At 44.0% G+C, this 16,895-nt stretch overlaps 1 protein-coding gene and 1 long non-coding RNA gene across 2 annotated transcripts in view; both read right to left on the bottom strand.

The window, feature by feature from the left end:
- Positions 1-3,192, bottom strand: part of SETDB1 (SET domain, bifurcated 1) — a 34,049-nt gene extending 30,857 nt beyond the window's left edge. The window contains 2 exon segments of the mRNA XM_011937957.1: positions 387-564; positions 2,582-3,192. Coding sequence (XP_011793347.1) covers positions 387-564; positions 2,582-2,988 — 585 coding nt within the window. The 5' untranslated portion in view covers positions 2,989-3,192.
- Positions 3,193-12,709: 9,517 nt separating this feature from the next.
- Positions 12,710-16,895, bottom strand: part of LOC105508845 — a 30,269-nt gene continuing 26,083 nt past the window's right edge. The window contains exon 2 of the long non-coding RNA XR_001001346.1: positions 12,710-12,976. This is a non-coding gene — a long non-coding RNA (uncharacterized LOC105508845). The remainder of the gene's footprint in view (positions 12,977-16,895) is intronic.

The following is a 16,895-nucleotide window of genomic DNA, read 5'->3' as shown; positions in this document are numbered from 1 at the left end:
TTAGCCAGGATGGTCTCGATCTCCTGACCTCGTGATCCGCCCATCTCGGCCTCCCAAAGTGCTGGGATTACAGGCTTGAGCCACTGCGCCCGGCCCAACCATATTTTTTATATCCTAGCAACAAAACATACACTTACTTTAAGTCCTGGTAATTCCACTCTTTGATGGAATACCCCAAAATAGCGGTTACACAGAATGAGGAAAGCAAAGTAATGCAATCAGGCTGTAGCACACAGGGAACATCTATGATACTAACAATGCTGCATTTTTCTCTTTAATAGCCAACTCAGGCAGTTTGAAATATGGAGTTAGTGAAAATGGTTTCTCCTCTCTTCTGTTATCTTCCATTTGCTCATCTTCCAGTGTTTTAATTTCAATCCTGAGACTTTCCTATCCAAAGCTCATCCCTTACCTGAATCAATACTGAGGACATCATCATCTTCATCAGGAATCTCAATTATTTCTGTAGGCCGGGAAGATTCGTCCTCAGAGCTACTGTCCCGGTATTGTAGTCCCAGCTTGGAGTAGAAGTCCTTCACCAAAGACTCACAATTAGTCACTGCCCTAATATTGGAACACACGTAGAAAAGTCAAAGCCAGAAGAGGAATTAGAGATATAGAATCCATTACAATTTATATATATTTAAGTATATATGGTCCTCAATTTAAATGGGCCACATTCCAAAGTGTCTCTGTTTAGAATTTAAAATGCTTTTTCTATAGAAAAATGTTTTAAATAGTGGTTTAGTTTCCAGACTAGTTCCTCAAAAATCCAAAGTAAGCCCAAAGTACACTACTTTTAAACTTATCTCATTATTTACCTTGCTGTTATCTGAAAATCTATCCTGGCCGGGTGTGGTGGCTCACGCCTGTAATCCCAGCAATTTGGGAGGCTGAGGCAGGTGGATCACTTGAGGTCAGGAATTTGACCTCCCCAGCCTGGCTGACATGGTGAAACCCCATCTCAACTAAAAATACAAAAATTAGTCGGGTGTGGTGGTGCACACCTGTAGTCTCAGCTACTCAGGAGGCTGAGACAGGAGAGCTGCTTGAACTCGGGAGGCAGAGGCTGCAGTGAGCCAAGACCACGCCACAGCACTCCAGCCTGGGCGAGACAGAGCAAGTCTCTGTCTGAAAAAAAAAAAAAAAAAACAACAAACAAACAAAAAAGACACATGAAAAAACGCTCATCATCACTTGCCATCAGAGAAATGCAAATCAAAACCACAATGAGATACCATCTCACACCAGTTAGAATGGCGATCATTAAAAAGTCAGGAAACAACAGGTGCTGGAGAGGATGCAGAGAAACAGGAACAGTTTTTCACTGTTGGTGGGACTGCAAATTAGTTCAACCATTGTGGAAGACAGTGTGGCAATTCCTCAAGGATCTAGAACTAGAAATACCATTTGACCCAGCCATCCCATTACTGGGTATATACCCAAAGGATTATAAATCATGCTGCTATAAAGACAAATGCACACGTATGATGTTTATTGTGGCACTATTCACAATAGCAAAGACTTGGAACCAAACCAAAGGTCCGTCAATGATAGACTGGATTAAGAAAAGGTGGCACATATACACCATGGAATACTATGTAGCCATAAAAAAGGTTAAGTTCATGTCTTTTGTAGGGACATAGATGAAGCTGGAAACCATCATTCTGAGCAAACTATCGCAAGGACAGAAAACCAAACACCGCATATTCTCACTCATAGGTGGGAATTGAACAATAAGAACACTTGGACACAGGATGGGGAACATCACATACCAGGGCCTGTTGTGGGGCTGGGGGAGGGGGAAGGGATAGCATTAGGAGATAGGTCAATGATGAGTTAATGGGTGCAGCACACCAACATGGCACATGTATACATATGTAACAAACCTGCACGTTGTGCACATGTACCCTAGAACTTAAAGTATAATAATAAAATTTTTAAAATGTATTCTAAGTGACAACTAGAGCACTAGAAACAAATCTTTTGGGGGTATAGGAACTGATTAATGCTTCGGAGTTACGTAAGACAGAATTTCTTTACAATCCTCACTCCCTGCATGATCTTACTAGGGAAATGAAGCAATTGTTCTAAGACAGAACACAGGAGGAAGAAGGGGAAAGGACTTAAGACTTGGACTTCCTTACTGCTGATCATGTTAGCTGCTGACAGATGAAAATTATATTTATGGCTGACTGTAAGGTCAGATTTTTGACCATAAACTTCAAGGAAGAGTAAGGTTCTAAACATCTGTACTTCATAAAGTATAAAATTCTTGGTACACAGCCCGGCCAACATGGTGAAACCGTCTCTACTAAAAATATAAAAAATTAGCTGGGCGTGGTAGCGGATGCCTGTAATCCCAGCTACTTGGGAGGGTGAGGCGGGAGAATCACTTGAACCTGAGAGGTCGAGGTTGTAGTGAGCCGGGACCACTCCACTGCACTCCAGCCTGGGTGACAGAGCGAGACTCCGTCTCAAAAAATAAAATAAAATGCTTGGTACAAGGTCATGAACAATTATTCTCTAAAAATATCTCCCAATGGAGAGATTTCCTTCTATTTTTCCATGGAGTTCTCACCTGGATGCATCATCAAATAGCTGGTCAACGTGAGCCACCTCAGATTCTTTCTGTATTACCCATGTCTCTAACTCTGCTAACTGCTTCTTGCGCTGCTGTACACAATCCATCTTCTCCAGTTCCTCATCGATGAAATGCCGAAGTTCCTCCATAGAGATACCCAGTTCCTCAACCACTGCCTGTTGCAGCTCTGCTATCTCTTCAGACTCCACTGTAGCTGTTGCTGCATCCAAACCAATGCACCCAGGAAGGGAAGACATGCTTTTGTCCTCTGCATGGAACACAAAACAAATTAAACTGGAGTCCTTATAACTATAATCAATAGAGAATTTCAGTTCCCTAATAAAACTAATTCCTATTCTGATGCCTGTTATTCTATTCAAATAGTCCATGTTCTCCCTCCCCATTCTCCAGAATCTGATGCTGAGATTTTTAAGAGTTCTTATCTTCTACTACACACTAACAGTCCTGAAAAAGATTTAAAAGTTTGAGAGGGCATGGAGAACATTCATTAAGCTAGGGAGCTACTGAAAATAATGTTTTGGGCTAGCACAGTGGCTTACATCTGTAATCTCAGCACTTTTAGAGTCCGAGACAGGAAGGTCGCTTGAGGGCAGGAGTTCAAGACCAGCCTGGGCAACATGGCAAGACTCGTCTTTACAAAAAAAATACAAAAATTAGCCAGGTGTGGCGGTGCATGCCTTTAGTCCCAGCTACTCAGGAGGCTGAGGTGGGAGGATCGCTTGAGCCCAGGAGAGGCTGCTGTAGTGAGCTATGTTCGCACCATGCATTCCAGCTTGGCTGACAAAGTGAGACCCTGTCTCAAAACAAACCAAACTTTAAAAATAATGCTTTGGGATACTGAAGAGAACCAATCCAGAAGAAGATATTTTTGTGGTCTATACGTGTTCCTTAACTAATGTGATAAATCTTTGTATGCTATGCCTAATTTGAACAAAACCTCTACCTGGGGATGGAGTTGATTTGTAACTCACTAATTCAGTGTTTTCTCTTTCATCAGTTCTTCCCCTTACATTACTTTGCTTCCATGTGGAAATTTACTTTTTAAAAAGTCTACGATATTCAAAGCTCGCAGCAAAAAGGTTTCCCCTAAAGTACAGAGAAGTAAAGCAGGCTAGGAATAAAACGTGGCTACCTAACATCCACAACCCAAATACTTCACACATTCGTGTGAACTGCTTTTCTAATCAAACGGTTAAAGCAAAACCTGCTTTTCAACGCTTCCATTTTCCTCTGCCCACACACCAGCCCACCCCCGTGCTACCTATTCTAGGGGTGCGTCCTACCCATTCGCAAACCCAGTTCAGCCCCGCCCCCGTTCGCCTCTGGGGAAGACTTCCTTCCCACCCTCGCCCGACCCCCTCCCACAAACAAAATATCCCAGATAAGCCTTTGGTCACCAAATAACTCAATTAACAGTATTCCCCACACCTCCCGTCTTCCAGATTTAAGGGCTCTTTTTCACCAACCAGACCCCAGACTCACAACTCATGGGTCAGCCTCGACGGAAAAGAGCGAAAGCGAAGGGATAAGGGAGGAGGGGGAGGGGCGAAAGCGTGAAGGAGGGAAGGGGAAGCAAAAGAAACGCCCGGAAGCAAACCTTTAGTGCCGTTCCGGTCACCACGACGGTAGCCTGACGGGGTCAAATCCAAAGTCGTGGGGCGCCCCTCAGAGGCGACGAAAACTAAGGTAACTACGCATGCGTTAAGGAAGAGCCTTCCAGGGGCGCACGTGAGAAGCGACTGGCAAGGCAGAGTGGGCGTGGCCAGGAGTATATTACCGAGTCTCCGCCTGTCCTACCACCCTCGACTAGTGGCCGCATTACTACATTCATAGTGTAAAGACTTAGGGAAGTACTCATAGGTTCAGAGCTTTATTCTCTCATTTTTACTTGAGTTTGTTTTGTTACATAAGTGATACAAATTGTAAAGGCTATCAAAATGTAATAAGAAAAACGTGATAAAATTCTCTCTTGCCCCATCACTTACCACTCCGCTCCTTTCAGGTAATACAGCTTAATTTTCTAGTCTTGTATGCACAAGTTCCTCTATATAGATTTTTGTTGTTTTCATTTAACATGTGGACATTACCTGAAGCCAATAAAAAAGGTAAAACTTGTATTTTTGGCCGGGTGCGGTGGCTCACGCCTGTCATCCCAGCACTTTGGGAGGCCGAGGCGGCGGATCACGAGGTCAGGAGATCCAGACCATCCTGGCTAACACGTTGAAACCCCGTCTCTACTAAAAATACACACACACACACACACACACACAAAATTAGCCGGGTGGTGGGTGCCTGTAGTCCCAGGTACTCGGGAGGTTGAGGCAGGAGAATGGCGTGAACCCGGGAGGCAGAGCTTTCGGTGAGCGGAGATCGTGCCACTGCACTCCAGCCTGGGCCATAGAATGAGACTCCGTCTCAAAAACAAACAAAAAACAACAACAATAACTTGTATTTTTGACACCTGAATAGTAAGGTTAAACCATATTTGTTTAGATTGTTTTCCGTTCTCAGCCCCGACAAATAGCGCAACAATAAAAATAAACATCAATAATTCAATAAAATTTTGAATTAGTACTTTTATTTCTGTAGAAAAGATTCCCCAGGCCGGGCGCTGTAGCTCACGCCTGTAATCCCAACATTTTGAGAGGCCGAGGCGGGAGGATTGCTAGAGCCCAGGAGTTCCAAACTGGCCTGGGCAATACGGTGAAACACCATCTTAACTAAAAATACAAGATTAAAAAAGTCAGGCGTGGTAGTTCGCGCCTGTGGTCCCAGCAACTCCGGAGCTGAGGCGGGAGGATCGCTGAGCCCTGGTGGCAGAGGCTTCAGTGAAAGGAGATCGCGCCACTGCACTCCAGCCTGAGTGACCGAGCGAGACTCCGTTTTGACAGTCCATCTCAAACACACACACACACACACACACACACACACACACAATTTTTCATTTAAAAAGTACAAACCAGAACCTTGTGTGTGAGGCTGGAAACAGAGCCCAAGCAGCTAGAACTCCCAAGTCCTTGAAATTCTCTCCTGTTGACCACATTTTCACCTGTGCTTATTTCACCTGCTCACCAGTTTCCTGGGACCACCCTAAGTGCCTATTTCCAATTAAGACAGCAGAAATTGAGGTATGGAGAAGTGAAGGGTTCCTCCAGATAATTGAAATTCATCATGTTATAAACTCATTTCATCATGGTATCACCTTCTAACCTGAGCTAGAAATTTTAGACATACTGCTCCCTAAACACACACACACACACACACTCTCTCTATTTATTGACTACTTGCTACATAGCAGGAACTGTTCTAAGCACTTGCCAGTTATTAATTCATTTAAACTTCACAATTATCCTATGAGGTAAGAACTAATATTATTGTCCCTTTTTTATGGATGAGAAAAGGGAGGCACAGAAATAAATTTCCCAAAGCCACACAGCTAAAAAGTGACAGACCCAGGCAGTTTGGCCATATAGTTGGTGGTCTTGAACCATTATTCAGTGTAGCTTGTTTCCTCTTCTTTCTTTTCCTATTCTTTTTTTTTTTTTTTGAGATGAAGTCTCACTTTGTCACCCCAGACTGGAGTGCAGTGGTGCGATCTCGGCCCACCGCAACCTCAGCCTCCCAGGTTCAAGTGATTCTCCTGCCACAGCCTCTTGAGTAGCTGGGACTATAGGTGCCTACCACCACGCCCAGCTAATTTTTATATTTTTAGTAGAGATGGGGTTTCATCATGTTGGCCAGGCTGGTCTCGAATTCCTGACCTCAGGTGATCAACCTGCCCTGGACTCTCAAAGTGCTGGGATTATAGCCGTAAGCCACTGCACCCGGCCTCTTTTCCTATTCTATTGGCTTTGTTTAGCTCTTATTTCTTTTCTTTTTCTTTCTTTCTTTCTCTTTTTTTTTTTTTTTTTTTGAGACGGAGTCTTGCTCTGTCGCCAGGGCTGGAGTGCAGTGGCCAGATCTCAGCTCACTGCAAGCCCCGCCTTCCCGGGTTTACGCCATTCTCCTGCCTCAGCCTCCGGAGTAGCTGGGGCTACAGGCGCCCGCCACCTCGCCCGGCTAGTTTTTTGTATTTTTAGTAGAGACGGGGTTTCACCGTTTTAGCCAGGATGGTCTCGATCTCCTGACCTCGTGATCCGCCCGTCTCAGCCTCCCAAAGTGCTGGGATTACAGGCTTGAGCCACCGCACCCGGCTTCTTTCTCTTTTATTTCTTTTTTCGAGATGGAGTCTCGCTCTATCGCCCAGGCTGGAGTGCAGTGGCACGATCTCTGCTCACTGCAGCCTCTGCTTCCCGGGTTCAAGCATTTCTCCTGCCTCAGCCTCCCCAGTCACCAGCCACCTGATGTGGCCACGGCAGGCTATTTTTTTTGTTGTTGTTGTTTTGTATTTTTAGTAGAAACGGGGTTTCACTATGTTGGTCAGGCTGGTCTTAAACTCCTGACCTCAGGTGATCCACCTGCCTCAGCCTCCCAAAGTGCTAGGATTACAGGCGTGAGCTACGGCACCCAGCCAGCCCTGCAATGTTCTTTAAATCAACAATTCAACTTCTAGGGCTTTAAGTGACATATTTTTGTTCGTTTGTTTGTTTGTTTTGAGACGGAGTCTCATTGTGTTGCCCAGGCTGGAGTGCAGTGGTGCGAGTGGAGTGCAGTGGAGCCACTGTGCCTGGCTGCTACATACTTTTGAATTTGCATACTTTTGAAATGACTCAAGTGCTAAATTATTTTCTGCAGCATAATTGTTTGAAATAGCAAAAGATTTGAAAATAATGTAAATTTCTATTGGCAGGCATTGGTTAAATTATGGCACACTCAAACAATATGATGCTCTTTAACTGTGTTTAAAAAAAAAAAGCTAGGCTGGGCTCATGCCTGTAATCCCAACACTTCAGGAAGCCGAGGAGGGTGGATCACGAGGTCAGGAGATCGAGACCATCCTGGCTAACATGGTGAAACCTGGTCTCTATTAAAAATACGAAAAATTAGCCGGGCGTGGTGGTGGGTGCCTATAGTGCTACTCGGGAGGCTGGGGCAGGAGAATGGCATGAACCCGGGAGGTAGAGCTTGCAGTGAGCCGAGATCGTGCCACTACACTCCAGCCTGGGTGACAGAGCGAGACTCTGTCTCAAAAAAAAAAAAAAAAAAAGCTAAGGAGGCTGTGCGTGTATTGATGTGGAATAATCTTCAAGATACAATATTAAATAAAAACTGGTGCAGCACATGGTATATAGTGTGGCATCCTTTGTGTAACTAATGGTAATAATATATGTTTTTTTCTCACATGTACATAAAATACCACTGGAAGGATACGCAAGAAATTTTTAATGTTGGGCCAGGTGCAGTGGTTCATACCTGTAGTCCCAGAACTTTGGGAGGCTGAGGTGGGTGGATTATTTGAGGTCAGGAGTTCAAGACCAACCTGGCCAATATGGTGAAACCCTGACTCTACTAAAAATACAAAAATTAGCTGGGCATGGTGGTGGGCGCTTGTAGTCCCAGCTACTCGGGAGGCTGAGGCAGGAAAATTGCTTGAACTTTGGAGGCTGTGGTTGCAGTGAACTGAGATCATACCACTACTCTCCAGCCTGGGTGACAGAGTGAGACTCTATTTCAAAAAAAAAAAAAAGAAAGAAAGAAATTTTTAACATTGGTTGTTTGTGAAGAGAGAACAGAAGGTTGAAGAGGAGTAAGAATTTTCACAGTACACCATTTTGTACCTTTTGAAATTTGACCCAGCACTTTGGGAGGCCTAGGCAGGTGGATCACCTGAGGACAGGAGTTCCAGACCAGCGTGGCCAACATGGTAAAACCCCGTTTCTACTAAAAATACAAAAAATGAGCTGGGCATGGTGGTGGGTGCCTGTAATCCCAGCTACTAGGGAGGCTGAGGCAGGAGAATCACTTGAACCCTGGGAGGTAGTGGTTGCAGTGAGCCAAGGTCACGCCATTATACTCCAGCTAGGGCGGCACAGCAAGACTCCATCTCAAAAAAAAAAAAAAAGAAAAGAAAAAAGAAATTTGAAACTTGAAAATGGATAGCCTATTCAAAAAGGTTAGATTAAAAATAAAAAGGAAAGGAAAATATTTGGAAAGTATGTATATATGTGTGTATATGTATATGCACAAATGGACTTTATAGCAATTACCTTTGGAAAGAAGGAATGGGAAACAAGGCAGTAATCTAATAAGTTTTTGCCTTCTTTTTTTTTTTTTTTTGACAGAGTCTCACTCTGTCACCCAGGCTGGAGTGCAGTGGGGTGATCTCGGCTTACTGCAAGCTCCACCTCTGGGTTCACACCATTCTTCTGCCTTATCCGCCCCCACTCCCCAGTAGCTGGGACTACAGGTGCCCACCACCGTGCCTGGCTAATTTTTTTGTATTTTTAGTAGAGATGAGGTTTCACTGTGTTAGCCAGGATGGTCTCAATCTCCTGACCTCAGGATCCACCCGCCTCGGCGTCCCAAAGTGCTGGGATTACAGGCGTGAGCCACCACGGCTGGCCTTTTTATGTATTTATTTATTTATTTTGAGACAGACTCTTGCTGTGTCGCCCAGGCTGGAGTGCCATGGCATGATCTTGACTCACTGCAACCTCCGCCTTCCAGGTTCAAGCGATTCTCCTGCCTCAGCCTCCCGAGTAGCTGGGACTATAGGTGCCTGCCACCATGCCCGGCTAATTTTTGTAGTTTTAGTAGAGATGGGGTTTCATCGTGTTAGCCAGGATGGTCTTGATCTCCTGACCTTGTGATCCACTCGCTTTGGCCTCCCAAAGTGCTGGGATTACAGGCATGAGCCACCACGCCTGGACCTACTTTTTGCCTTTTTATCCTTAGGTAATGTTTGAAAAAATTGTTTTTACAATATGCATGTGTTACTTTTATAATAATAATTTTTAAAATGTTGATTCAAAACACAAATGTAGAACCCCAACACCCACCAGACACACCCACATTAGTGGTGGGAGGGTCCTGGCCCAATATAACTTCTCTGCAGACCAATTGGACCTATAAATTGTCAGTTTGAGGTGGGTGGAAGGAGTGATTAAGAACATCAGGTTAGCAGAGATCATGTGATCAATAAGACCAAACAAACTGAAGGTCCATGGGCTGCAACTCCCTGAATCTCCATACCAAGGACTATCTGGCCACCCAGGCTGGAGTATAGTTGCACGAGCATAGCTCACTGCAACTTCCATCTTCCGGGCCTTAGCAATCCTCCCACCTCAGTCTCCTAAGCAGCTAGGATTACAGGCACGTGTCACCATGCCCAGCTACTTTTTTATTTTTTAGTAGAGACGAGATCTTACTATGTCGCCCAGGCTGGTCTCAAACTCCTGGGCTCAAGTGATCCTCCCACCTCAGCCTCCCAAACTCCTGAGATTATAGGCGTGGGCCACCACATCCAGTCTCCCCTCTCTGGAACCGCATTCGTACTGGCTCCTTATGGATTTACTTTAGGTTGCTCATCTTTTTCTGCTTCCACAGATGATCCACTTCTTCCAACTGATGCATCTTTTCTTAGATTACTGGAGAAAGTCAGATAATTGTCAAACCTGTGATTCTCTTGTGACTGCATATTGATGCTCTCATTAATCATGTGTTTGTCGTGCAGCTTATGTTAAGAAGATGTTAACTCAGAGGTTAATCTCTGAGTTCCTGGAGGGAACACACTGCAGTCCTCAAGTGCTGACATCAACCCTTTATTTATTTATTTATTTGAGATGGAGTCTTGCTCTCTTGCCCAGGCCGGAGTGCAGCGTCGTGATCTCGGATCACTGCAACCTCTGCCCCCAAGTTCAAGCGATTCTCCTGCCTCAGCCTCCCAAGTAGCTACCAAGCCCAGCTAATTTTTGTATTTTTAGTAGAGACGGGGTTTCAACATGTTGGGCCAGGCTGGTCTCGAACTCCTGACCTCAGGTGATCCACCTACCTCGGCCTCCCAAAATGCTGGGATTACAGGTGTGAGCCACTGCGCCCAGCCTTTATTTTTATTTTACTTTTCCACACAACACCGACATAACTGACATCAATCCTAATCTACTTTTCACCTGATCTGCACTTTGCCCTGAGTTTCTTTTCATCAAATCAAATCATATATCTCTCTTGTCCCCCTCCCCACATCCTCTCTTTACCTCCCTGCCAGCTTAACCAATACAATTGAGTATCTTGTTCTGGTGCAGGCAAAGTCTAGTATTTTCCATGGAAGACTTTGATTCCTCTGTCTCCATTTTCCTTGGAGGCTTACTCAAGCTAAGGAAGGGAGCAGTCCCACATCCAGGAGTCAGAAACAGAGACCAATTATCAGGTCTCTGCTAACAGTGCATGACTAGAGTTGTGTCTCTGTACCATGTGGTATTGCTGTTAAAACCCAGTCCAGTGTGGTCCCATGGATACATGTCTCCACTGAAGTGGCTGCTTGCTGGTCCAAGTCACTGCATAAGCCCAAGTGATGCCCTCCCAGTTAGATTCCAAGGTTATGGCTCTCAATTCATACTCATATGCTAGGTTACTGTTGACTAGAATATTAGGCCATCGTGGCTGGATGTGAGGGCTTTGATTCTCCATCATCTGCTGTACTAAAACCAATCCTCTTCAGCCAAACCCACATTAAGTCTTGCTCAGCAATATAGGTACTCCCTTTCTTTCTAGTGAATTCTCTTAAAAGCTTCCCTGCCAATTGGCTCATATACCACTCTATCAAAGTTCCCTAACTTCAGACTTTGGAGAGTAGGTGCTATGATTTTCTTCCCTCTGCTCTTAAGCGATCCCTTGGGGCTGGGCGCAGTGGCTCACGCCTATAATCCCAGCACTGTGGGAGGCTGAGGTGGGTGGATCACTTGAGGTCAGGAGTTCGAGACCAGCTTGGTCAACATGGTGAAACCCTGTCTCTACTAAAAATACAAAAATTAGCCAGGCATGTGGCAGATGCCTGTAATTCCAGCTACTCTGGAGGCTGAGGAAGGAGAATTGCTTGAACCTGGGAGGCAAAGGTTTCAGTGAGCCGGAATCACACCACTGCCCTCCAGCCTGGGTGACAGAATGAAACTCTGTCTCGAAAAGAAAGAAAAGATTGCTGGGATGATGATCAGAATCATGACCATCATCTGCATCATCATATATTATCTATTAATTTCCTATGACTGCCATAACAAGTTACCACACCGGGTGCCTTAAAACAACAGAAATTTATTTTCTCACAGTTCTGAAGGCCGAAGTCCAAAATCAAGGTGTTGGTAAGACCATACCGGTACCAGAATCTCTAGGGGAGAAAGAATCCTTTCTTCACTCTTCTAGTTTCTGGTGGTTCCAGGCAAGGGTTCCTTGGCTTGTGGCTGTGTGATTCCGATCTCTGTCTCTGTGTTCACATGGTCTTTTTCTCTGTCTCCCTGTGTCTTCTCTTTTTTTTTTTTTTTTAAGAACAATTGTCATTGGATTTAAGACTTACCTAGATAATTTAGGATGAATTTATCTTGAGATTCTTAATTATATTTGCAAAGACCATTTTTCCAAATAAGGTCACATTCCAGGGCTTAGGACACAGATATATCTTTTCTGGGGCCCTCATACGAACCTCTACATAATATTTTATAGATGAGGAAATTTGGGATGAGAGAGATTAAGGAATTCCCTCACAGCAAATTAGTCCCCTTCTACCACAGATTTCTGCCCACTTAAGAACAGCAGATTTTACAAAACTTCACACACTAAAACAATCTGGTTACACTCTTCTTATAGGACATTTGATTTCTGCTGAGCCTACATTTGCATAACTAAAGGGATCATTCAAGTCTGCCACCTCTAGGTGAGCTTCTAGTTTCAGGTGGACCTTACCAAGAATGATGACATTATGTTACATTACATCATAAAATTATGGCCCACTGTCCCATCCTAAGGACCTTAGGCATTGAAGAATTAAAATCCATGGCCTTATTCTAGCCAATAAATTCAACCTCTAACTTACTTTAGTAGCCATTTCCCTGAACAGGAACAATACAGACTGGCTTGTGTTTCATCTCATTGTAGAATGCAAGAGTGAGAAGGCTGAGAAACAGGGAGGTGAAATAATATAAAGTGTGTATAACAGATTTCAAATCTCTTGTGAAAGGGAGTCTACCAGGTTTTATTATACTTCAGCTCAGAGATGGTTCTGTGGTTGTGGAGCTGGCCTTGTAGGGATTCTTCACCAACTTGGCACACCGAAAAATCATCACTATGAGGAACAGAAACAGAAGAACAACAAAGGCAATGGCAAAGCCTTTGTCCACATCAACACTGCTGGACAGGCTTGAATCTTCCATGGGGACTTGCACCTTGTTACTGTTGTCCAGCTCCAGCTACTTCCTCAGGTATAGCTTCAGATTTGTCATATTCCTAGACAAAGGAGGATAAAACAGGCTTATTGGTTTGTGTATGTATGTGTTTTCTTAATAACATTGTGAAAAACCAAAAAGGGACCAAGGGTTGAAAAAATATCAGCAAGATTTACTTAAGAAGCAGTTACAAAACTGATAAAGTTAATATAGATGACTGACAAGATACACACATACAAGCATCTGTGTGTAAAATATCTGGAGAATTACTCCAAGACAAAACGTGAGCAATGTATATAACCTAGAAATCAGGCGGGCCTTCCTTGTCCCCTAAGATCCAGGTAAAACTGTCTTCAACATCCGAATTCTGTGTTAAGTCAAAGTCCTCCTCTAAGATTACTTCAAATTCTAAGAGTACTTATTATACCTAGTTTGTTGTATAGTCTTAACTCACTGGCTATGAACATGAAATTGTTTTATTTTTTCTGATCACTACATTTAATTGTGCTGTCATTCTCATATCTTCATGAAAAATCAGGTATATCCCAGAAGTGATCAATTTCAATTATTAAAACTTACAGGCCGGGCGTGGTGGCTCACACCTGTAATTCCAGCACTTTGTGAGACCAAGGCGGGTGGATCACCCGAGGTCAGGAGTTTGAGACCAGTGAAACCCCGTCTCTACTAAAAATACAAAAATTAGCTGGATGTGGTGGCAGGCACCTGTAATCCCAGCTACTCAGGAGGTTGAGGCGGAATTGCTTGAACCCGGGAAGCAGGTTGCAGTAAGCTGAGACCAAGTCATTGGACTCCAGCCTGGGCAATAGAGCAAGACTCCGTCTCAAAACAAAACAAAACAAAAATTAGCCAGGCATGGTGATGCATGCCTATAGCCCCAGCTACTTGGGAGGCTGAGGCAGGAGAATCACTTGAAACTGGGAGGCAAAAGTTGCAGTGACCCGAGAGCATGGCACTGCACTAGAGCCCGGGCGACAGAGTGAGACTCCGTCTCAAAAAAAAAAAAAAAAAGATTGAGTGTCCAGAAATAAACCCATGTATCTGTGACCAAGTAATTTTTAACTAGGGTACCAAGAACATTCAGTGAGGAAAGAAAACAAATGGTGCTGGGACAACTGGATCACCACATGCAAAAGAATTAAGTTAGACCCTTATTTTGAAATGAACCCAATAGTCTCATAGTTTTTTTTGTATCAACAGAAATTGACCCTTCTTGCTGGGCGTGGTGGCTCATGCCTGTAATATCAGCATTTTGGGAGGCCGAGGAGGGCGGATCACCTGAAGTCAGGAGTTCCAGACCAGCCTGGCCAACATGGCAAAACCCCATGTCTACTAAAAATATAAAAATTAGCTGGGTATGGTGGCACACACCTGTAATCCCAGCTACTCAGGAGGCTGAGGCAGGAAAATTGCTTGAACCTGGGAGGCAGAGGTTGCAGTGAGTTGAGATCAAGCCACTGCATTCCAGCCTGGGCGACAGAGGGAGACCTCGTCTCAAAAAAAACAAACAAGCAAATAAAAAAGCAAAAACAAACAAACAAAAAACAGAAAAAAGAAAGAAATTGACCTTCTGGTCTTAAAGCTTAAAATTTACATTTGTTTTATTTTGAGTTCCTTCTTCAGGAAAGGACCACCAGGCCTCTCAAAAAAAGTATCAAGGAACTGAAACTCAACCAGATCATCCCATCCTGACAATGAAGCACAAGACCCCTCCTTGGTCACGAGTGCTTTCTTGGCCTCCTGAGTTCCTGTTTTCCTATACATCATTATATTTCTTCTTTACTATATAAACCTCTAATTTTAGTTGGTCAGGGAAATGGATTTGTGACTGAGCTGTAGCACCTGAGTAAAGCCTTCTTCCTGTTGTCTCCATGGCAGGTACTGCTCATCTTTCTGTGTGGTGAGCAACAGGACATAAACTGAACTCCTGAACTCCTAGTGTTTTGGTAACAATTTCACACCATATAGAAAGATAAACTTAAAGTGAATCAAATACCTAAATGTAAAGATTCTTAGATATGACACCAAAATCATGAGCAACAAAAAAGAGATAAACTGGACTTCATCAAAATTTAAAACTTTTTTTTTTTGAGACAGGGTCTCTGTCACCCAGGCTGGAGTGCTATGGTGCCATCTGGGGTCACTGCAGCCTCTACTTCCCAGGCTAAATTGATCCTCCCATCTCAACCTCCCAAGTAGCTGGGACTACAAGTGCATGTCATCATGCCCAGCTAATTGTTTTTTGTTTGTTTGTTTGTTTTGGTAGAGATGGAGTTTCACCATGTTGCCCAGGCTGGTCTCAAACTCCTGGGCTCAAGAGATCTGCCCTCTTTAGCCTCCGAAAGTATTAGGATTGTAGGCATGAGCTACTGTGCTTGGACAAAACTTGTGTACTTTTTTTTTTTTGAGACAGAGTCTTGCTCTGTCGCCCAGGCTGGAGTGCAATGGCGTCATCTCGGCTCACTGCAACCTCTGCCTCCCAGGTTCAAGCGATTCTTCTGCCTCAGCCTCCCAAATAGCTGGGATTATAGGCACCCCCCACCACGCCTGGCTAATTTTTGTATTTTTAGTAGAGTCAGAGTTTCACCATGTTGCCCAGGTCGGTCTTGAACTCCTGGGCTAAAGTGATCCTCCACCCACCTTGGCCTCCCAAAGTGCTGGGATTACAGGCGTGACCCACCGTGCCTGGTCAACTTTTGTACTTTAAGCAGAAGATTATTATCAAGAAAATGGGCTGGATGCAGTGGCTTACACCTGGCCAGCAGTTTGGGAGGATGAGGTGGGAGGATCACTTGAGGTCAGGAGTTTGAGACCAGCCTGGGTAATATGGAGATACCTTGTTTCTTAATTTTCTTTTTAATTAGCTAGGTGTGTGGCATGTGTGTGTGGTCCTAGCTACTGGAGAGGCGGAGGCAGAAGGATCCTTTGAGCCCAGGAGTTCAGGGTTATAGTGAGCTACAATCACACCACTGTACTCCAGCCTGGGTGACAGAGAGAGACCTGGTAACCAAAGTTACAACGTAACAATGAAAAGACAAACAACTCAATTAAAAATTAGGCAAAGGATCTGAATAGAAATATCTTTTTCTGCATCAGGAAGATATGCAAATGGCCAATAAACACATTTTTTAAATGGTCAACATAATTAGTCATCAGGGAAATGGAAATAAAACTTTAAGATACCACTTCACACCCACTAGGATGACTAGAATCAAGTCAGATTAAGTGTTGGCAAGGGTATAAGGTAATTGAAACCCTCACTGACTATTGGTGGGAATGTAAAGTGGTGAAGTTACTTTGGAAAAAAGTCTGAAAGTTCCTCGAATTATTAAACATAAGAGTTACTGGCCAGGTACGGTGGCTCATGCCTATAATCCCAGCACTTTGGGCAGCCAAGGTGGGTGGAGGATCACTTTAGCCCAGGAGTTCAAGACCAACCTGGGTAACATGGCAAACCTTCCTCTCTACAGAAAATACAAAAATTAGCTGGATGTGGTGGCATGCACCTGTAATCCCAGCTACTCAGGAGGCGGAGGTGGGAGGATCACCTGAGCCTGGGAGGCTGCAGTGAGCTTTGATCACACCACTACATTCCAGCCTGAGTGACAGAGTGAGACACTGTCTTAAAAAAAAAAAAAAAGCCACCATATGACCCAGCAATTCCACTCCTATGGCTGTCCCCAGGAGAACTGAAAGCATGTTACCACACAAAAACTTATACAGGAATGTTTGTAGCAGCATTACTCATCATAGCCAAAAGGTAGAAACAACCCAAAAGTCCATCAACTTACAAATGGATAAGCAAAATATGATATGTCTACACAATAGACGTATTGGCCATAAAAAGGAAGTATTGATACATACTACATGGATGAACCTTTTTTTTTTTTTGGATGAACCCCAGAAGCATTAAGCTGAGTGAAAGAAACAAGTCACAAACTCCCCCAGCATATTATATAATT

This window comes from Colobus angolensis, unplaced genomic scaffold, assembly GCF_000951035.1.
Source record: "Colobus angolensis palliatus isolate OR3802 unplaced genomic scaffold, Cang.pa_1.0 Scaffold169, whole genome shotgun sequence".
NCBI classification, from domain to species: domain Eukaryota; kingdom Metazoa; phylum Chordata; class Mammalia; order Primates; family Cercopithecidae; genus Colobus; species Colobus angolensis.
The sequence above is the reverse complement of the archived record's forward strand: the minus strand, read 5'-3'. Positions and strand labels throughout refer to the sequence as shown.